General features: G+C 44.1%; 4 protein-coding genes across 16 annotated transcripts in view; 2 read left to right on the forward strand and 2 right to left on the reverse strand.

The window, feature by feature from the left end:
* PIGZ (phosphatidylinositol glycan anchor biosynthesis class Z) overlaps positions 1-5,049 on the forward strand; it is a 62,361-nt gene extending 57,312 nt beyond the window's left edge. For all 4 annotated transcript variants that reach the window (XM_071214705.1, XM_071214708.1, XM_071214704.1 and 1 more), the window contains one exon: positions 862-5,049. In XM_071214705.1, the coding sequence (XP_071070806.1) occupies positions 862-2,447 (1,586 nt within the window). In that variant the 3' untranslated portion in view covers positions 2,448-5,049. The remainder of the gene's footprint in view (positions 1-861) is intronic.
* A 1,978-nt stretch (positions 5,050-7,027) lies between these two features.
* Positions 7,028-7,764, reverse strand: NCBP2AS2 (NCBP2 antisense 2 (head to head)). The gene has a single exon (XM_023590993.2). It carries the CDS (start codon positions 7,762-7,764, stop codon positions 7,465-7,467), a length of 300 nt encoding a protein of 99 aa, XP_023446761.2. The 3' UTR covers positions 7,028-7,464.
* Positions 7,765-7,949: 185 nt separating this feature from the next.
* NCBP2 (nuclear cap binding protein subunit 2) lies at positions 7,950-15,637 on the forward strand. Its single transcript, XM_004465889.5, has 4 exons — positions 7,950-8,073; positions 11,115-11,296; positions 13,415-13,553; positions 14,085-15,637. The coding sequence occupies exons 1-4, from the start codon at positions 7,996-7,998 to the stop codon at positions 14,154-14,156; spliced, it is 471 nt and encodes a 156-aa protein (XP_004465946.1). The 5' UTR covers positions 7,950-7,995; the 3' UTR covers positions 14,157-15,637.
* Positions 15,638-16,571: 934 nt separating this feature from the next.
* The window catches only part of SENP5 (SUMO specific peptidase 5), a 60,906-nt gene continuing 56,274 nt past the window's right edge, over positions 16,572-21,203 (reverse strand). For all 10 annotated transcript variants that reach the window (XR_011648645.1, XR_011648643.1, XR_011648644.1 and 7 more), the window contains 2 exons: positions 20,979-21,029; positions 16,572-20,126 (listed from right to left, as the gene is read on the reverse strand). Coding sequence is in view for 7 of the 10 variants with exons in the window: in XM_004465883.4 (XP_004465940.1) it covers positions 20,016-20,126; positions 20,979-21,029 (162 nt within the window). In the remaining 3 variants the exon portion in view is untranslated. The remainder of the gene's footprint in view (positions 20,127-20,978; positions 21,030-21,203) is intronic.

A 21,203-nucleotide genomic window follows, 5' to 3' on the forward strand; every position in this document is an offset into this window, starting at 1 on the left:
CCAAGGTAAGGCCCACCAGTGGGGCGACTGTATAAAGTAACACCCACAATTAGTTTAATCTTTAGCAAGGCCATGTGTCTTGGCACTCTGGTTTCTGTTTGGATCAGGTGTGATGTCACTGTCGCATTTTCATGGGGCTGAGGAGAGGGAGCTGGGAGGTAGGTGGGACAGGCCCTGCACGTCACCCAGCGGAGGCAACCTGCCCTCCTACCCCGCCAGCAGCTGGCAGCCCTTGGCCTCTCTGATAGTAACATTCCTTCCTACCCTGCCACGTGGCCTAGAATCCTCACGTTGGGTTCTTTGAGCTCTTAAAATAAACAGACAAGCAAAAAGGAGCTAAAATGGAGAATAATTGGCTGCTCCCCGTCAGTTTCTGAAGCCGGGTGGGGACCAGGGCTCCCCTTCCTGTGACCTCTTGCATCTGCCCAGCAAGGTGAGAGGAAGGCTCCAGGGACGGTCCAAGGAGGGCCTGGGTCATTCTTATTGGCAGAATTTAGTTCCATGTGGCGGTGGGACTAAGGCCCTGTCTCCTTGCGGGGGGCCACCCTCAGCTCCTAGAAGCTGCCCCCAGCCCTGGCCAATGGCCCCACCGTCTTCAGGCAGCAGTGGTGCACCGAGTCAGTCTCGTGCTTTGACTCTCTGACGGCCTCCTCTGCGACCAGCTGGAGAAAACTGCTTTAAAGGAGCTCTGTGACCAGGTCAGGCCCCCTCCAGTCACCTCCCTGCTTTAAGGTGCGCTGTGTCACATAACGTAACCCAATCGCAGGAGCAACTCCGGCATCTTTCAGGGTGGCCGCGAGGGACGCCTTGGGGGCCGCAGCCCCGCCTGGGAACCAGCTCACGTCCGGTCTCTCTCCGCAGAGGACGTCCTGGGCCTGCAGGCCGCCCGGCCCTGGGAGTTCGCGGCCGGCAGCCCGTGCCGCTCGGCGCTGCTCCCGCTGCTGACCGCGGGCGCCGCCTTCCGGCTGCTCGGGCTCTGGGCGCGGCCGGGCCCGCCGAGCGCCTACGCGCTGCTGGTGGCGCCGCGCCTGCTGCTCACCGGCCTCTCCTTCGCGCTGGACGGCGCCGTGCACCAGCTGGCGCCGCTGTGGGGCGCGGAGCGCTGGGCCGCCCTGGTCCTGCTGGCCGGCTCCCACGTCACCCTCGTCTTCTACACCAGGACCTTCTCCAACGCCCTCGAGGGGCTGCTGCTCGCCGCGCTGCTGCTGCTGGTGTCGCCCCGCGCAGCGCGCCGCCCCGCGCCCACGAAGCCGGCTCCGGGCCCGCGGTGGCGCGGCTGGCTCCTGGGGGGCGTCGTGGCTGCCGGCTTCTTCAACAGGCCCACCTTTCTGGCCTTTGCCCTGGCCCCCCTCTTCCTGTGGGGCGTCCGTGGAGCCGCAAATCCCGGCTTCCAGTCCCTGACCCATGAGGCCCTGGTGCTGCTCCCGGGGGCCGCGCTCACGGCCGCGGTGTTTGTGGCTGTGGACAGCTGGTACTTCTCCAGCCTGTCTGGGTCTAGTACCCTTGTCCTTACGCCTGTCAACTTCCTGCACTACAACCTGGATCCCCAAAACCTGGCGAGGCATGGCACGCACCTGCGGCTCACTCACCTGGCAGTCAACGGCTTCCTGCTCTTCGGGCTGCTGCACAGCCAGGCCCTGCGGGCTGCGTGGCAACAGCTTCAAGTCTGCCTCCGGGCCTTTGCACAGGTGGGCCTCCGGAAGGCTCTGGGTGCCCGGGGCCCGCTGTCCAGCCCCAGGTCTCACCTCCTTCTCTTCTACTTCGTGCCCCTGGCCCTGCTGTCTGCCTTCAGCCATCAGGAGGCTCGGTTCCTGATACCCCTCCTGGTGCCCCTGGTTCTGCTTTGCAGTCCGCGGGCCCAACCTGTGCCCTGCAAGGGGGCCCTGGTTCTCTTCAACACCCTGGGGGCCCTCTTCTTTGGCTGCCTGCACCAGGGGGGCCTAGTGCCTGGCCTGGGGCACCTGGAGCGGGTGGTCCATGCTCCTGGGCTCCCACGCGTGCCCACGCACTACACGCTCCTCTTTGCCCACACCTACATGCCCCCTCAGCACCTCCTACGCCTCCCAGGCCTCGGGTCATTTGTGGAGGTGGTGGACATGGGTGGGGCCGAGGACTGGGCCCTGTGCCAGGCCATGAACAACCTCACCAGCCAGCCAGCCTGTCGGGGGGCCGGTGGGCCGCAGCTCTGCCGCCTCTTCGTGGTGACCCCTGGCACCATCAGACCTACCACAGAGAAGTGTGGCTTCACCCTCAAGAATGAGACACTCGTGTTTCCTCACTTGACCCTGGAAGACCCCCCAGCCCTGTCTTCCCTGCTGAGTGGGGCGTGGAGGGACCACCTCAGCCTTCATATTATGGAGCTGGGGGAGAAGCCTGGCAAAACGATGGCGCAGCCACTGCCCAAAATTCAGCCAGAGAATCTGCCACTCCACCTTCCGGATGGGTAGCCGGTGGGGAGGCGGGGGTCAGGGCCCTGGTTCTTGTCCTTTGTTTCTTTTCCAGAATTCCCACTCTGCCTCTCCTGAGCACAGCTGTTGGCTGCTTTGCCTTCTAGGTGAGCAGGCATCTTTTCCCTGAGACCAAATATATGAGCAAGCATGACCTTATGCCAAGACCCTCAAAAAATCCTGACATAACCAATGCACCTGATGTCTGTCCCTGCCCCATTCCTTTCAGCTACTGTGATGTTTTAAATATATTAAAACACATGTTGTGAAAAGAGATGATCTGCCTGCTAATGACATGCCTAAATGACCTCTCCTTCTACCATGATGCTTTACCCCTTGCCGTCATGACAAACTGTCGGCTTCGCAGGTGCCTAGATGGCAGTGAGGTGAAGTAGAGAGAGCAAGTGACTCAGCTTAAGGAGACCTGAGTTCTAGTCCCTGACCTGCCACTTACTGGCTGTGTGATTTTGAGAAAAAGCCTCAGCCCCTCACCCAGTCCATTCTCCAATCTGTCATGGATCAGAGAACCTCTGAAGTATCTTGCCAGCTAACACCGGGTCATTCCTGGGGTGCACAGCACATATCCCTGGCTGGGCAGTCAGAGTTCTTTAAGCATGAAAGCGGGGAATGTTTTTATATTTAATGGCACTTTATTAAATAAATAAAGTCCCTGCTGTCTCGGTGTTTGGTTGTTACCAAAACAAATCATTTTCAATCTTTTCTCCCTGCTCTCTTCTTCTACTGTCCCTGACAGAAATGGTGGGAAACGCTGGCCATTTCTGTACCTTGCTCTTTGAGAATCATTTTCCCGGATTAGGAGCCCAAATGTCCTCCATCCTCAGGACTGCTGTCTGTTTAGGTGCTCTCAGCCTTCCCAGTGAGTAAGGAGAGCATGCAGGGCTGAGTCAGGATCTGATGGTGCCTGAGGACAGCTTGGTGCCCCCAGAGTCATTTCTTAAGTATCGTCTGGTCACTCACCATGTTCAGAGGCTGTGTCTGAAACCTGTCTTCATAGGCTAGAGAGCAAGCCCCATGCCAGACCAACACCCACTGCTCCAGCAGAGGCCCTCACGCCCCCACAACACAGGGAGCCTTCCACCCAAGCCACTGGGATTCTAAGGGGATGTGGCACTCCTAAGCCTGCCTTTTTTTAAGATTTATTTATTTCTCTCCCCGCTTGTTTGCGCTCCCTGTCTGCTCCCTGTGTCTATGTGGCTCTGTGTCTGCTTGTCTTCTTTTTAGAAGGCAACAGTAACCAGACCCGGGGCCTCCCACGTGGGAAAGAGGCGCCTAATTGCTTGAGCCACCTCCACTCCATTTGTTGTGTCTCTCACCGTGTTTCCTCATTGTCTTGGTTGCATATGCTCGCCACACTAGTCCATCGCATCATCTTGCTGTCTTGCTCGTCTTCCTTAGTAGGCACCAGGAACTGAACCTGGGACCTCCCAGGTGGTAGACGGGTGCCCAACTGCTTGAGCCACATCCACTTTCCTCCTAAGCTTGTCTTAATTCTCCCTCCTCATGCTTCTACCATCCCAAATGAGAAGAAGAGGCGCCCCAGTCACAGGGAATACCAGTGACACACAGAGCAGGAGACGGAACCTATGCAAAAGATGAACCTGAGTGCTTTTCCAGTTCTGCCTTCTGGCTAACGCCTTGGTCACCTTAGAGCAACACCTCTCGCAAACATGCTGTTCTGTGGCTGCTGCTTGGGACTCAGCCCCACCAAGGAAGAGGAAAGCCTAGAGTGCCGGCAAATGTTTAACAACTAACTCTTTATTTTGGGGGGAGGGGGTACTGATTTGTAGTGTTTGCTGTTTTCTGTGGTGTAAATACTCCCACCATGACAGATTTAAGCTACCAACATGATGCCACTGAACTGAGAGTTGGGAAGAGATGCCAACAATCTCCGCTCCTGAGCCTGTGTGAGCTGGCTCTAGCATACCACGAGCCATTTCCCGCCTTTGAACTTTACGGTACCCATTCATGACACTTCACTGTTCTCAAGGTTTATTTTTCTATGAACCTGATTGGTCTTCATACTCCTAGAGCTTAGCATCGTATCTGGCACTGGTGAGCACTTTTGTTGACTTCGAAGCCAAAAATGGCTTTTTGCCCAACACATACAAATCAAGTGCCAACTTGGAGACATCCTAAGATTCTTGGATCCTAAATTTCCTCTGGGCTTCTTGGGCTTTTGCCTCTCCCTTCCCCTGCAATTGGGTTCATACCCCCATAATTCCCTGGAGGAACTGCTGATGTGGCAGCCCATGTAGACTGTGGTGGTCCCAGAGCTCTGAATTTGTTCATTAAGTGTTGGTATTTGTCCAGCATCAAGCAGTGAGTCTTAACTGGCCTGCGGGATAGTGGATGAGTTGCTTTCCTTCTTCATCTACTGGCAGGACTTGGAAGAATTTGAGAAGGGATTCTGGGAGGTTGCTGCCACTGTGGATGGTGGAAAAAATTTGATTTGTTTCTTCAGTAATAAGGTAACTTGTGGAATGGCAGGTCATTGGCTACAAACATTGGTGGCTATGCCTCCAGTCCTGTCTAAGGTTCAGTTCCCTGTACCTCCTAGGAACAACAACAAAAGAACAGACAACAAGCAAACAAACAAGGGAACCAACTCAGGGAAGCCGATGTGGCTCAGTGGTTGACTGCCAGCTTCCCATATACGAGGTCCTGGGTTCAATCCCTGGTCCTGGTACCTCAAAAAAAAAAAGTAAATATAAATCAATTTATAAAGATGAAATTAGATTAGTGGTTACGTAGGGCTAGGGAAGGCATGCTAAGGGATGTGGAGTTTTTTCTTTTTTGAGTAATGAAATGGTTCTAAAATTTTTTTGTGGTGATGAATGCCCAACATCATGGTTATACTAAAAACCACTGATTATACACTTTGGTTAGATTGTATGGTATGTGAATATATCTCAATAAAACTGCTTAATAAATAATTGTGCAAGAATAACCAGAAATAGCAGCTATGTACAGCAGGGGAAACATAGATTGGGAGATGAAGAATTTTCTTGTTTCTTGTTTGTCTGTTTATTAGTAGTGGTATTGAAATAATGAAAATGCTCTAATAATGATTGAAATGATGAGTGCACCACTATGTGATTATACGAAATACCATTAACTGTACATTTTGAATGAATTGTATGCTTTATTAATATGCATCAATAAAAATGTTTTAAAAAATGGTAGCCAATGGCCATTTTGTTAGGTGTATGGTACCAAATGAATTGTCATCACTTTAAAAAAAGATTTCCTTTAGGAAACTTAATAATTTCCAGCTTCTGAAAAATTGGAAAATCCAGCACTGCCACAGTCTCACATAACAAAAAACAGCTGGCACTTAAGAGTATTATTTCACGTTGGATCTTCTGTTTGAAATTGAGATCACTGCATAATATCATTAATTGGCAAATTTAGGAACATATCATGCAATAAATTCTAATTTTATTGGACCTCAGCTTTGAACCTAACTGGGAAGGGGATCCAAGTCTTATCTGACAGGTTCCCTCAATCCTGATTATTTCAAGATTCTTAATTTTGAATAACCTGAATACATGTCAAGAAGGGCATCCACACATTACTGGAAGGGTTCCTCCCAAGGACATTTGGCAAAGCCTAGAGAGATTTCTAGTTGTCAACACTGGAGAAATGTACTGCTGGCATCTGGGCAGAGTCCTGGGAGGCTGCTGAACATCCTACAATGTGCAGCATCTCTGCACAACAAAGAATTATCTGGTGTGCAATGTCAATACTGCAGAGATTACATTCTGATATAAGCTTCAATTATTTCCAAACTTCATGAAAATGTACAATTGTGGAAGTTAATTTTTTATGTATGCAATTTATCCCTCAGTAAAATTTGAACAACAAAAAACATCTGGCATTGAACAGCTGTTACCCCTCTGGATGTGTCAGAGGCTCTCCTTTGTGACAGTGCCCTCACTATTTATTGCTTGTCCCCTGCAGGGATAAGTGTGAAATTCTCAGGGCAGACTCTCCATGACTGCCAGGAAAGCTTGGATGCACATTTAGGTTACCAGCCTAAATGCCTTTCCTGTGGCTTCAAGCTTTCTAGATTACATGACTAAGTGGCCTAATTAGAGATTATCAGAAATTCAGCTAGGAGCCCCAAATGACTGGCCTTTCTGTATACATTTGATTCCCTAACCATGGACTCATTAGCTGGACCAATCACACTTTGTATGCCAGCCTCTAAAATGGTGAACAGAAACCCAGCTAGCTTGCTCCACGGTAGGAAGTACCTGGAGCTGATGGGAGAAGGCAGGCACTGACGGTCAGGGTAAATGCTGCCAAGAAGCCATGATTAAGGACTGAAGCGCTGGAGTCAAACGCCTGTCTTCACATCCCACTCTGTAAAGCTTCTGGCAACTTAAGACGTAGCTTCTATTTCCTCATAGGAAAGTGGTTGTAAAGAGTAAATGAGATTGCAACTAGCAAGTGCCAGCAGAGTAAACACTCAATATGTGTTAACTATTACTATCATGGATGTACAGTCCCCAGGATTTCTAATTCATACTGCCTGAGAAGTATCACACTCAGCCCCGTTAATCAGCTCACACATTTAATCAGATATTTTGGCAGCTGTAGGACTGTCTCTTCATCGTTAATTTTCCTTGGAAGAAGTGCCCGGCTGTACCAGTGCAGAAGCAGCAGCATCTCTCCGGAGTTTTGGTCCCTTTCGCAAACGGCAGGATCTCTTTCGGGATATGGTTCGCTCCATGGCACTACGTCGGGTTATCAGGGCCCGGCCTATCTTTATCTCTCAGGCTTCGTGTCTTTCTCCACACTGTGTCCTGTCCGATGACAGGGCTTCGATGGGGCTGTCGTCTGGTCTGGGCTTTCCTGAGTGGGACATCTGTAAGCCGACAATCTGAGTCCGATTTCAGAGCCGTGCGCAGTGTTAGGGATGACTCCTCAACGCCGAGGCTGATGCAGCGCCCAGAAGGGAAAGTAAGTGACCTCGGCTCGGCCAAACCCGGGCTTAGGAGCCTGAGCCGGGTCCCTTCTGACTACGTGGTGGTGACCCCGGTCGGTCCCGGAGGCCGCGGCGCAGCTCCTGTGTGAAGGTGTCCTTGAAGCGGGCAGCGCGGCGGCCCAGGCAGTTCGCGGGCCCAGCCGTGAGGCCCTGGAGGCGGCGGACTGCGTCCTGGCCGCGCAGCTGGGCCTGCAGCAGCGTGAAAGCCGTGAGCTGGGCTGCACGCCGGATGGGCCGCGACTCGGACAGACGCTCCACCAGCTGCGAGCTGTTCAGCAGCGAGGCCAGCAGCCGCCGAAGAACCATCCTACCCGGAGCGTCCCGGAACCCGGAGCACGCCGCTCTCGCCTTCTAATCGGCGACTCCCAACAACGGACCGCTTCGGCACCCGTGCCGCTTGATGACGACACTGCCGCGCTCGGATAGGTCCCTAGCATTCCCGCTCTCTGCATCCTGCTTGCGCATTTCCGGCTCCGCCTCCGCCTCCGCCGCCTCGTTGTTCCCGGCGCCCGGCGGCCGCTTTTACCTCTTTGCACTATGTCCAGCGGCCTCCTGAAGGCGCTGCGCAGCGACTCCTACGTGGAGTTGAGCCAGTACCGAGACCAGCACTTCCGGGTGAGGAAGGCCGGGCCAAGAGAGGGAAGGCCCTGGCCAGAACGCTGAGAAACGGGTTGCTTCTGTCTCACTCCTCTTTCTTCCATTCTGCTGCTATCCCGAAACGCGAAGTGAGGCCTTGGTGCAGTTGGGGAGGCAGGGAGGGGATGTGAAGGGACGTTTGGATATCATTGAAGTCACTTCCTCTCATAGAGAGTTCGAGGCTCGCGCTCTCATTCCCTCGCAGCCGCTCCTTAATACGCGGAGGCGCCTTCCTGACCTAGATTTCAGGACCTTTGTTTTAATTAGTCCAACGAAACGGTATCCTTGGCGTTCGTCTAGTAGGAAGGTCTTATATCTTATAGTGCTCTCGGTGGTGGTTGGGAGATAGACTTGAGCCCTGCCTTCGCCCTCGGGGAGCCCTGGGTGTGGAGAGATGGATCAGCCAAGCTAAGGACGTTGAGGGTGTTATTGTTATGAAAGCTTTCTGCTAAGCCCTTAGGAGGACGGGGAAGACAATTATTTCACCGTAAGAGCTCATAACCCTCTACTAGGGATTGTAAATGGAAGCGAGTAATCCTAATCCGATAAAGAAATGAATGGAAAGAAGGAACTGTGAGGATTCAGAAAAGGCGCACATAGCAGAGGGTAGGCATGGCAAATGTGTTAGGAGGCCAGGGAAAAGGACGTTTTAAGAACAAATTGAGGAAGATCTGAAATTCATTTAACAGTCAACAAGTTTTTAAATGTTTGCTGTGTGCCAGCATGGTTTTCATTTCTGCCACTTTTCCCAGTTCTAGTACTTTAGAAAAGTTTCACATCGTAACCATCTCGAATTTAAGCCATCTATCCTGCAAGATTTAAAACGGAAAGGATTTGTCTTTTGCTATTACTCATCTCTGCAGTATAAAGTTTATAGCTTTCATTAGAATTAATAGTCTAGTATTGCCATGCGGAATTTCTAGGGTCCCTGAATGGAATCTACATTAATATACCTTCAATACTTACATGACAGCTGTCTTAAGCTATAGTTTGTTTGGATATTACTTAAATGTGTGAGAAAAGCAGAAAAAAAGGAAATGCCTTTTTGACATAATTTTAACAAATAACTGAAGTGTGATACAAAGTGAATCTCCTTTTCTTAATGTCTTATTCCAAAGTTCTGAAAATCTATTCTGTGGGTTTTTAAGGGCAGTATGGGATTGGAGGCAAGACTGGGATTGAATTCCAGGTACAACTACTGCATAGCTGTGTGACCATAACAAGTTACTTAACTGTTTTTTCCTTGTGTAAAATAGGGATAATAAATTAGGATCTACTTCTTACAGTGGTTCTGAGAATTAAATGAAAGATCATATATGTAAGTCTAATTTTCCCAGAGACAGCATAGTTACCGGTTTCTTGCATGTGATATCTATATTCAGGCTTAATAACTTGGAGCATACTCTTCTCTCTGTTCTGTGCTTTTTTTCATTTTGCACTTCATCTTGGAGATGTTCCATATCTTTGTATGTGGATGTACCTTTTTCTAGGGGCTGCATATATGATGTGCCATAATATATTTAATCATTTGTTTTTTGATGTGAATTTATATGGTTTCCCTATTTTTTTTTTAAAATATTTATTTTATTTCTCCCCCCCCAAGTTGTCTTGTTCTCTCTGTCTGTTTGCTGCATGTTCTTTGTCTGCTTCTGTTGTTGTCAGCGGCACAGGAATCTGTTTCTTTTTTGTTGTGTCATCTTGCTGCGTCACCTCTCCGTGTGTGCGGCACCATTCCTGGGCAGGCCGAACTTTATTTCACGCTGGGCGGCTCTCCTTACAGGGCGCACTCTTTGTGCGTGGGGCTCCACTATGCGGGGACACCCCTGTGTGGCAGGACACTCCTTGTGCGTGGGCCAGCTCTACACGGGTCAAGGAGGCCCGGGGTTTGAACTGCGGACCTCCCATGTGGTAGACGGATGCCCTAACCACTGGGCCAAGTCCACTTCCCCCTATTTTCCTAATCTACCACTGGATGTGATCATGAGATCTTTTGCTCTGAACACTGCTGCAAAATATTCAGAGATGAATAATGCAAGGTTATATTTTCAGAGTGAAGGAAACTGGGCAGCATTACATAATGGAGTAGTGAATGAAGAAGGAAGGGCTCTTAGGACAGTGCTTTCTGGGGACTGATAATGGTCTACCCAGCTTTTGTTTTCCAAGCTGTATTAGTAATACCACCGTTAGGTGTAAGGATCATCTTAAATCTAAACAGTAGTATGGTTGATGTTATAGCCCTACGTGGGTCAGAAGGGCCTGAGAGCAAGGTCAGTTGGTAGACTTTATTAGCATTTGTCCTACCTAATGTAAAGGCCAGAAAAGAAGGTCCAGGGACAGCCACACTGGTTTCTGGGAGGGCATCTAAATGACCATGTCTAGCCCAAGACAACCATCTTGTTCCCAGGAATTGTCAGGTGTTTTTGCTGAAACCAAGTTATAATCCTGACTCTGGCTTCATCCTGGCTCTCAAGTCAGGAAGCCCAGAAAGAGACATCTCTTGTTTTTAGTGATGACTCTATTTTCTCTTAAATTCAGAGAATATTTGAGCATGTAAACCATCTAAGCAGTCACTGCTTTGTACAGTCTTTAAGGGAACACTTTAAGGGGAAAACCCTGTCTCTGGGAATTCATTTTTCACTACAAAGGATAAGAGAGCCTTTTCTTACATATTAGCTCAAGATTTGGAATTTAAGCTTGGGCCATACAAGAAGGTCCTGTGCTGAGAATATGGAGTATGCAGGGAAAAGACAGGACATTTGCGTGGCAGTACAGTGCCCTGGAAGGAAGGTTGCATGTGATACAACTTTAGAGCCTTGACCCTCTAATAAAGGTGGAGTCTGGACTTCGTGTAAGTGCTACACAGAATGTGAACCCTCCTCTTTTCACAAAGGATTTTTGTTCAGTTGGGACAAAGAGAGAAGCTGATTGCAAAATCAGAATTAATGAGTTTTACCATATTCGGGAATATTTTAAAAGGACCCTTTCTAGGTTGTATTGCTCACCTTTTTCTCCATTTCTAGGGTGACAATGAAGAACAAGAAAAATTACTGAAGAAAAGCTGTACGTTATATGTTGGAAATCTTTCCTTTTACACAACTGAAGAACAAATCTATGAACTCTTCAGCAAAAGTGGTGACATAAAGAAAATAATTATGGGCCTGGATAAAATGAAAAAAACAGCATGTGGATTCTGTTTTGTGGAGTATCCTTCCTGTATCTTGAATGTAACTGTGGGTTGTTGTCTGTTTAAAAAAAATAAGTGAGGATATGAGCTTATTAGAATCTCTGTGCTCAATCTCTCCCTCTCCTCCTTTTATCTCCCTCCTGCCTTGTCCGATGTATGTACATGCTTATGTTGTAAAAGCTGGTAACATTTACCTTGTTACAAAATCCGTGCTTTGTTAATGATTGATTCTTTAAGAAAAAGTCTTTTGAGTATGTATGTCCATGGTATTTAAAAAGGGAGTAGTGACAATATAATTGCCATAGCACTACAAACCCTTAACACCCTTCCCCAGCAGCAGCCAGTTACTAGTCTCTTGGGTGTCTTACCAGAAGTAACCCAGATGTGTGGTAGCACACTGCATGCAGTCCCTCCCCCCGCCCTCCCTCCTTCCCCTTATTTTAGAGTGTTCCAAGTCAGTACATGTAGCTCTACCTCTTTTTTAAATGGCTGTTTGGTATTTCATTTTGTAGACGGAGTATATAGATTGATTTTATAAATCAGAACCATTCTTGTGATCATTTATTCTTTCTGTAAATATTAGATCTAGATATATATCCTTTGGGTCTTTTTATTTATTTGCCATTTTGTATTACAGTCTGAGAAATTTCCTACATGTGAGCTAATGTTTCTTTTGATTTTTTTTTTCCTGTGCCCCCTGAACTATCTTGGGTCAGTCCTGCTATTCTTTTTTAGTTGTATTTTACACTGTAAATTTTCCTCAAATGTCTGGTGATCCCTGGGTTTCCATCCATCATTAGAGAAAAGGCGGCTGGCTCTCAATAGACCCAGGCACGATTCTCAAGTTGCTGGCTTGCCTTTGCTATAGATGGGTTTCTCAAATCCAGACAGTTCATTCAAAATCTATAATTTTATTTTTATTGCCTGTGATTAAATGCCTTACAGCTTACAGGTCTTCTTCCCACATGGAGATGCCTGTAATTAAGCCCTTTCAAGAATATTTCTAACTATGACTTTAATTCCATAAATTAGTACTCTTCCATCAGCTTCTGGTGAGTCTCTTATCTGCTGATGGCCCCTTAAGGTTCAGTTTTCTCTTGTCTTAATGTGGATCTTGAGAAGGAAAGGAGAGAAGTAAGCTCTCAACTGGAACCTGAAACCCTACTGGCCCACTCTTGATTTTGATATTTCTAGACTAAGCAAGCTTCTTACATTCTCCCTCCAGACACAAGGACCAGATGGCCCAGGTTTTGCTTTTGCCTCTGGTGGGGGGATGGCATAAAATACTCCACAGGACACAGGGAAAACCATGAAAAAACGAAAGGCTAAGAAAATCTATCCAGTAGATAAATTAGTATGAAAATTTTGTAATTTGTTGATATTCAGAGACTGAGAACCAGTGTGCTTCTGCCTATTTGCCTTGTAGGTCAGAGATCAACAATCATAATGGCAAATATCTGAAAGGAGGTACCATTGACTACTGTTTTTTATTTTCTTCCTAAGTTTGTCTATTGTCAAGGTGTTGGATACTGGAATTTGGGAACTGTTTTTACCTACCTGTGTAATTACAGGCAAGAAAAAATCTAGATAAGCATTTTCTAAACCCAGCTGATAATCATAATTGTAGAGATTTTTTAACATGTTGTCCAGAGATTTAGTAGATCTGATTTAATAGGTTTAGGAGCTACTAACCTAGATAATACTTTTGAGTCTTTCCTTCTAGTACAGTGCAGTAGCAATTCCATCTGCACTGTGGTCCTCCATTTTAAGATATTTCTTAAATATATAGCTCCCACTTTGGATGTCACTGTATTCTTGAATAAGGCTCCATGTGCAGTTTCTGGTCTAAACCTGCACTGAACATATTTTGCAAACCAGAATATGGGGACAGTGGGACAGTTGTTAACAGGACTCTCCAGGAATTCATGATCACTGTAGCCATGGGTAAATATTTGATTCCTTAAAAGTGCTTAACTTCAATAGGCCTGTGCAAAGCCAAATTATTGTCATTTCTGAACTCCACTTGGATTAGTTTGTGTACTTTTTCTTACAACTTGGCTTCACTTAGTTTTTGTTTTTTGTTATTTCCAAATAACAGAGAAATGCTTTATAGCATTCCTTAATATTATGCTTAAGGTACTATTCAAGAGCAGACGCAGAAAATGCCATGCGGTATATAAACGGAACTCGTCTGGATGACCGGATCATTCGCACAGACTGGGATGCAGGCTTTAAGGAGGGCCGGCAGTATGGCCGGGGGCGATCTGGAGGCCAGGTATGTGGGAAGGTTCTCTGGGGTCCGACTATGCCTGTGTCCTAGACCAGGTGACAAGTGGTTTGTCAGTTTGTTTTTATTCTTATGAAATGATCTTTGTGCCTGTAACCTTGTCTTGAAATAAATCTGAAAAACAGCCATTGGGATTGGTAAATTATTTTTGTAAACCATTTATATACTGTATTGTATACATTTCCACAAGCAGTGGACCTCTACTATAGTGCAAAACAATGCACTGAAATGAATTTCAAGTTTTTAATCTTAAAATGAAGGGCCTAATTTAAGTACATAGTCTTTGGAATGCTGTATTTCTTATTGAGCACTGATGAATATGAGTCTGCTGTTTGATAAAGAAAATTACTGGGCAGTCTTAGATAAATTTTGCAAGGCAATTGACTATCAAAAAATTTTATTCTGCCTGACTGCTTACACCAGAACATCTAAAAAGATACACTTGTTTAACATGTTTGTGGGAAGGATGTTGGTTACACCAGTCTTCTCTTTATTATAATTGTGTTCTTTTTAATTAAGGTACGAGACGAATATCGGCAAGACTATGATGCTGGGAGAGGAGGCTATGGAAAACTGGCACAAAACCAATGAGTGGGTGAGAGGCCCATCAGTGAAAAATTTACTTCTTGGCCTGTTGAATTCCTGAAGAGCAATACTGAAGGTCTGCAGACCAGCCCATTTCTACCAACCTTTGATCAGTGCCTCTCCAGGGCTAGAAGCCTCTTCATGGTTTTCCTCTCTGAAATTATTAAAGGACAGAATCCAAAAGAATGCCTTTAATTCTAGTTCTAGAGTCTTGGCCATGTAACAGATTACCAGAATGATTTTCTGTTACAATCTCGGACTTGTGTTCCATGACAACAGATTAGATCTGTAATGTTGATTAATTTGTCAGCCAAAAACATCACGCTTCTTTTAGGAAGACTGGAAAATTTTAAAAATTTGCTTTACTGTGTTTGAATCTAAGTAGGTTCATGATCTGCATTAAGGCCTGGGTTTTTTTTAAGTTTGCATAAGATAAAGTTCAATAAATGAAGTTTTGCTAAGTAGTACAGCCTTACTCTACATTAGAAACAGATGTTTGACAACTGAATTTGTTTTCTGTGTGGAATTTCTAATCTGTAAAGGCAAACATAGAGTCAAAGGACCTTCCTAAATAGTTGGTACAAAAGCTAAGCCTTAGACAGTCCCCAGGGGACACCACTTGCGCTTCCATGCTTTATATGGTCCATCAGTAAACTGAGATGCAGGACTTGAAGGGTATTTACCAAACACATTTTTCAAAAGATGTACAAGTTACACCTAAAGCTAAAGAAAGCAAGAGTGCATATTACTGAGAATTTCATATGCTCTGGGGGAGGGGGAGGGGGAGGAGGGATTGTCAGTAGAAAATGTGATGAAATAACAAGGGATGAGTTAAAACACTTCCTTAAAATTATGAAGGTTGCTGTGAGGGCCATCAGATTTATTCTTTTCATTTTCAGAGTGATCTTGGGAATGGAGTAGGCTTAAAAAGAGTTTGAAGACTGAAAAAATACTTAAGAAAAATGATCAGATAAGCTTCCCTCAAGAAATGTCTTTTTCAGCCAATATAATTTTCATTATATTGAAATCTGTTGTTTTTACCCAACGTCAAATAAATTGTACTTACTGAAGTTCAGAGTCTTAGTAGTGAGCTGATGTGATGTTTTCTACAGAGAGGGGAGTCCAGAGAATTTATTATGCATTTGTAAGGTGAGAAGTGATTTTCCTGTAATACTGTATGTGAGCTGTTACTAACTTAAAACTGCTGGTCTAGTGTAATTTTCCTTGATAAAAGTGAACTGGTTTGTGAAGATTGGGGCTGAATTAACTAAATGTGAACATCTTTCTTTCATATTATAATAATTGAATGAGGATACACTATTTGTTTTTCTGTTTTCTTTTTAAACTATAGTTTCAATTAATGTATTTTATATTCTTTTGTAGAAGTATAACTCAAATTTCTGCAGGCCTTAAAAACACAGAGTGGTTCCTATTTGAATTATCTCTTCTGTGACAGGTCACCTCTCAATAAAGTTGGACCAACTTATTGTCTGTGCCTGTTTCCTTACGTATAGAGGGACATTGGTGCTCCCTTAATCTGGAATATCTGTGAATGGACTGCAGGGCAATCTTTGAATAATGTGCAGAATTGCATGTTCATTTTGCTTTGACAATGAGATAGCTGTGGCTTCGTCTGGAAAGAAAGAGGATGTGCACTGTTCTTGTGAAAATGATAAAGATGCAAGTGGCAATTTAATATTCTTTATTGATAGAAAAAGTTATAGTGTTCCAGAGAAAAATCTGCTCTGGATGATTAGAGGGGAAGGGAAATTGGGCTTAATTAAGAGGACCTGATGTTTCTTGGGCATGAGGATGCTAAACAATTTGCATCCCCCCTTTCTTATTTCTCTTAGGAACAGGAAGAAAAGGGGGCCTAATTCAACTCAGTACTGGACCCTATTTCTCACTTTAATCAGAAAAGTGAAAATTCAAACATAATACTCTATTAGGGAATAGAACATGTGGATGAAGTGTCAGATGTAACCAGACTGGATTCTGTATACTTGTCAGGTCCCTACACCTTATTAGTGGAAGTATCTTCTGTGCAGAGACATTTACTATTTTGACTGTTTCACAAAAATAAAAAATTTGAGATTGGACTCAAATTTGCTATAGAGCTATTGGCCACTAAGCACTCGTGGTAGCTATTTAACTAAAATGAAATGAAAGTAAACATTCAGCTCCTCAGTCACACTGTTCCCACATTTCAAATGCTTGTGAGCCACATGTGGTTAGCGTCTGTTGTAGTACATACAGATATGGACCATTTCCATTAATGCAGAAGGTTCTGTGGGACTGCTCTAAAGGTAAGCTGCTTAGGGCCTTCACTGGTCACTTCATAAATGAGCTGTCATGACTGCGCTGTGACTGAGAAGAATTACTACTCACCAATTAGTATGTTACTCAACACGAAAACACAAGTTTATAAAGGCATTTAGTTTATTTTTCAAAAAAATATTTTGCTAGAAGGGTTGAGTACTGTAATTTTACATGATCACAATTTTTAAATAAATTCTTTCTGACCAACAGGTACCATTTAAGTGAACAGTTTGTCTAGGTCTGCTTTTGTAACACCCATATACTAATTAGCACTCCTCTGATGGTATTCCTTAGGTCTTAATTATCTACAGGCCAAAAGGCAGAGCCTAGCACATAACAAAATATGTGTTTAATAACTGCCCACTGAATTCAATTTCTTTTACATAATTAAGCAGATCAGATAATCAGTATATCTAATTTGCACTATTAGTACACTTTCTCACCTGAACAGCTTGACCCACCCAGAGTCCCCAATTATTCCTTCTAACCCAGGGAAACAGTGAACCACAGTTGCAGGGTAAAAGCAGCTCAGCTTAGTCTAGTACTGGCTATGTCCCAGTTAGGTCTGTTATGTTTTGTTCCAACCTTGAATTCAAGATGAACAGTGTTATCATACTCAACAGTAAGTAGAAAATAAAATGCAAAACCTAAAAAGCAGCTGCTGCTTTTCACTTCCTTAAGAGTTAACTGAAAGTTGATTCTCTATGATTTTTGAAAGCACTTTACTAAAAGTTGAATTAAATCTACACTGCTATTGATTTAACAAAGAGAAAGCTCACTGGAAGGAAGCAACTACAACCTGGTAAGTTTGCTGATGGAGAGGACTGGGCAGCTTGCTGAAGGCACATCATAAGTAGCTCTTAGTTTGTATAAAGCCTACACTCACCCAGAAGTACAAGGTCTGCTTAGCTTGTGAGCACCCAAGCAGTTCAGTGCCAAACTAGTGACAGTAAAATAATGCCTATCTCTTTGATCAAGAGCCCAGAATATATTTCAAAAATGTCTTTGTTGAAACAATTATTGCAAACCTAGGAGTTATGTTAATAGGAGGCTATATACCTGGTCACAAGAAAAGAAGGGGAAAGCGACTATCTGCTAAAATTAAGTTTTGCGAATGGCAAGGAGACACATTAATCAGACTTAAAACTCAACATTTAGACTAACTCATGCTGGTCAGTGCACCTCGAGGTACCCTGTTAAGCTGGAAGTGAAAGAGTAACTGGACTTAGACAGTTAGTAAGGTTCTCTATGCTCATCCCTGCATGCCCCAGTGGTGACATCATGACCATTTATCAGATAGGAATTGGCAATGGAAGCTCTGGGCAAGGGTTAAGATTCTTGCTGAAACACAATTCTTTCTGTCTCTTCTGCATGACTGGTTCTGACAGTGAGGAAGAGCTCTTAAGTTCAAGACAGTACAAGACATTTTGAATTGATGTCTAGTTACTGGCTACTTTGGTGTACCCAACAAACACCCAAAAATTTCCAGAGACAAATGCCTCATATACAAATTTGAATAGCCTCATGCTGGCATAATTACATCTGAAAACTTAAAGCAGACATTTTCCCCACTTTAAACTGTTTTATTTCCTAATGCTGACATAACCCTACCTATAGCAGCACAAGTACCTCTAATCTCAAAGTCTTTACTGATTTGAAGCGCAATAAATACTGACCTGGTTTTCTAAAAAGTAGTTTCTTTGAGTCTGGGGGACTCAGGAAAAGTGCTGGGGCTATTTCCCAATGTAAACACTGGTGTTGGTGCTTGGAATGTCTGGGGATGAGAGAATCCTGCATGTAAACATATTCTCAACCCTTACCCATCAGCTTTCTCTCAGCCATCCCTTACAGCTAAGTTAAACTGCACATTTTAGCTTCTTTTCAACACCCCACACCTAATTGGACATAAATTCAAGTATTTTCTGCCATTTACTTGGTATTTTTCCATAGAAGCTTCTGAGTTTCTTATATACACATTTGTTGTTTTTCCCTCCCAGTTCAGGAAAGATAACTGGATAGGTTAACATGCAATTTTCCATATTTCTTTTCCTTTCAAGTATGTCAAAAAAGACCAGATTAAAGAGGCAAGGTCCATATAATCCTAATGTAGCTAAATATAGGAAAAGGGCCACTTCTGCCTTTCCCCAGAAGATAAGGTTCAAAGAGGGGGAAAAAAAGAACTACTGTGCTGGAGTGTCAGGGTGGTCTAAGGAGAGGTCAAATAAGAACCTTCCAAGTTGCTGAGATCAACAAAGCTAGGAGAAAAATATTCTAACAATTGTTGCATTCCCAGGGAATCAAGTCTACTTAACTGCCTTCCTTCTCCTCTCCCCACTAACCTGCAAAAACCCCAAAGCAGGCTTCAATACCTAAAGGAAAAACAATTCCTTTTAAAATATTTTCATTTTAAAATGTATCTGTAAATCTTAATTTCTTCCATATGGGAAACAAAAAAGGGAAGTGAAGATTTGCAAATTACTCCAGTAAAGTCTGAATTCTCATTTGTTTGACCACTAAGTTTGATGGGTGTTAAGTTTTTTTTTTTAAGGCAGAACCAAAAATCCAGGGGATTCAATGTCCCAGCAAAAACCTTTGTAACATTTATATACTCTAATTCTTCTTAAAATCTCTCATTTGCTAATGAGAATAACTGTCCCCCAAGGTCATTGTCTTTTTTTCATACAAGAACAGAGCGTTGGAGGGCATCAGCAGCCTCTTGTAGGACAGCAGGGATATACTGTATTATAAATGAAAACTTGAAGGTCTCCCATCAAGAGGTGACAGCTAACTAGATCTCATTACTGTCTAGTCTTGACTTGCTTTGCTTTGAAGCTATATACAGTCTTGTTCATCCCAAAGGTACGTGAGAACATTCATACCTAAATCAGCTCTTCCCAAAGCAGGCACTATGCTTACAATTTTGTTTCCATAAACAGAATTACACCACTTTATGACCACTTTCATCTCATCCTTCAGAAGGGAATGCAATCTTATTCTCCAAGACTGTCTTGGAGAAGGAAGTCAATGAAAGGTGCTGCTGATAAAAACAACCGGACTGGCTTTGTTAAAACCACTTCTAGCTATCCTTTAAGCCCCAGGATCATCTACTATTCTCAGAATTATGTTGTATCAAAAACAGGTCTTACATTTTCAGGTTCTGGGATTAAATTTTAAACCTCTGTTCAGTTCACTTCTAAGTTTCAAAAGCTGCACCAAATCTACTAGGTTTCGTTTTTGTTTTGTTTTTTTAATACTCTGCACAGCATGCTCTGTCTATATGCATGCGTTTGGATAATAAATATTAAATATGGGGTAAGGGTGTGCACAGAATCCATAAAATTAAAAATGGAATCAACTGAACATTAAAAAATAGTGCATGGTAGCTGGAGAAATGAGTAAGGGCAAAAAAATAAATGTGAGGTAACAATAGTGGCCCAAAACCACTGATCTGAACTATCTGTAAAAATTCAAATAAGTGTTTGGAGATTCAAGTAACAAACCATCTGCTCCAACTTGGTCAGACTTCCCCGGACTCCCTGCTGAGTTTCAGTCCATGAGCCGGCACTCACACAGCTCCTTATAAATCCTCTTCCGCACTCGGGGCATGTCTTCTTGTGAAAACTGGAAAGGCTGCTCTAAGGCGAGGCACTTGCAGTACTGAAAAGGTCCCAGAAACACTTGAGTTGCACATGCAGTTGTGTACCAGCCTATGTTATTTCAGCAGATGCAGACCTAATAGGGTCTGTGGCAGCATTTTAAGGTTTGTTTAAACTTGCTGTAAAACACATTGTTTTAAAGCATTTACCTCTAAATTGTAATCAACTTTCCAAGCAAATGTATGGTCTGGGATCTCCTCTCCCTCCCCATCCAATACTGTGAAAATCAGCAACTGACAAAGAGGCTCACGTGCTGAGAATGTAGCTAGAATTAACATGGCACTTAAGTGGAAACTCAAACTTGTTTACAAACCCCCAACATTCATGAGGCATGTGAAGGAGCCTATCTTCTGAGATTTTTGCATATTTCTAAATTCATGAATTGTATACCATAATTTCCTGTGTAACTGAAATTTTTCAGTAGCCCTTTTAGACCTCCCTGGAGACCTACAGAATAAAAGAGCAGTGTTTGGATCGAATTTCTCTATGTCAAAGACCTGCAGGTTGCTTGCCAATGGTTTGAAAAAAAAAAAAAAGAATAGTTAATTCTGGAAATGCCTAGGGTGTATGATAGGGGCAAATTTGGGTCAGTGTTCAGTTTGGCCTCTGATAAGACATGGATCATACACATCATTCATTACTAGCCTTAGAAAGTGATTCATCCTAAGGGTGACATCTAAAAAGGCAGAAACTACTGCTTCTTAATAATAAAGGAAGGGAAGGATAGAGGGAAAAAATATTCTAAACCTGTACATGGTACCATATTAATATCGTAGGGATTCCTATCTCTCCTCTCTAAACTCAACACATTTAATTCACACATTGTAAATTCTGAAAAACATTATTTCTTTACCTGGAGCACAAAGACTCCACAGTCACTGTCATTTTTCTGTTGTGGAATACACTGAAGGAAAAAACAAAATGATTAAATAAGATCAAGTGCTCCTCTTCAGAAAAGAAAAACTTTAATGGAAAAATAAGCAAGAAACAGGAAACCTCTTCTCTGTCTAAGATAGCTGGTATATAGGTGGTCTATCATATTATCCTATCTTATATCATAGTATCCATATTACGTAAG

Source organism: Dasypus novemcinctus, chromosome 4 (genome assembly GCF_030445035.2).
Source record: "Dasypus novemcinctus isolate mDasNov1 chromosome 4, mDasNov1.1.hap2, whole genome shotgun sequence".
Taxonomy (NCBI): domain Eukaryota; kingdom Metazoa; phylum Chordata; class Mammalia; order Cingulata; family Dasypodidae; genus Dasypus; species Dasypus novemcinctus.

Coding starts and splice junctions, on each gene's coding strand:
- NCBP2AS2 (XM_023590993.2), bottom strand. CDS start 7,764: ATGGTTCTTCGGCGGCTGCTGGCCTCGCTGCTGAACAGCTCGCAGCTG.
- NCBP2 (XM_004465889.5), top strand. CDS start 7,996: ATGTCCAGCGGCCTCCTGAAGGCGCTGCGCAGCGACTCCTACGTGGAG. Junction 11,297..13,414: donor TGTGGATTCTGTTTTGTGGA/GTATCCTTCCTG, acceptor ATTATGCTTAAG/GTACTATTCAAGAGCAGACG. Junction 13,554..14,084: donor GGGGGCGATCTGGAGGCCAG/GTATGTGGGAAG, acceptor TTTTTAATTAAG/GTACGAGACGAATATCGGCA.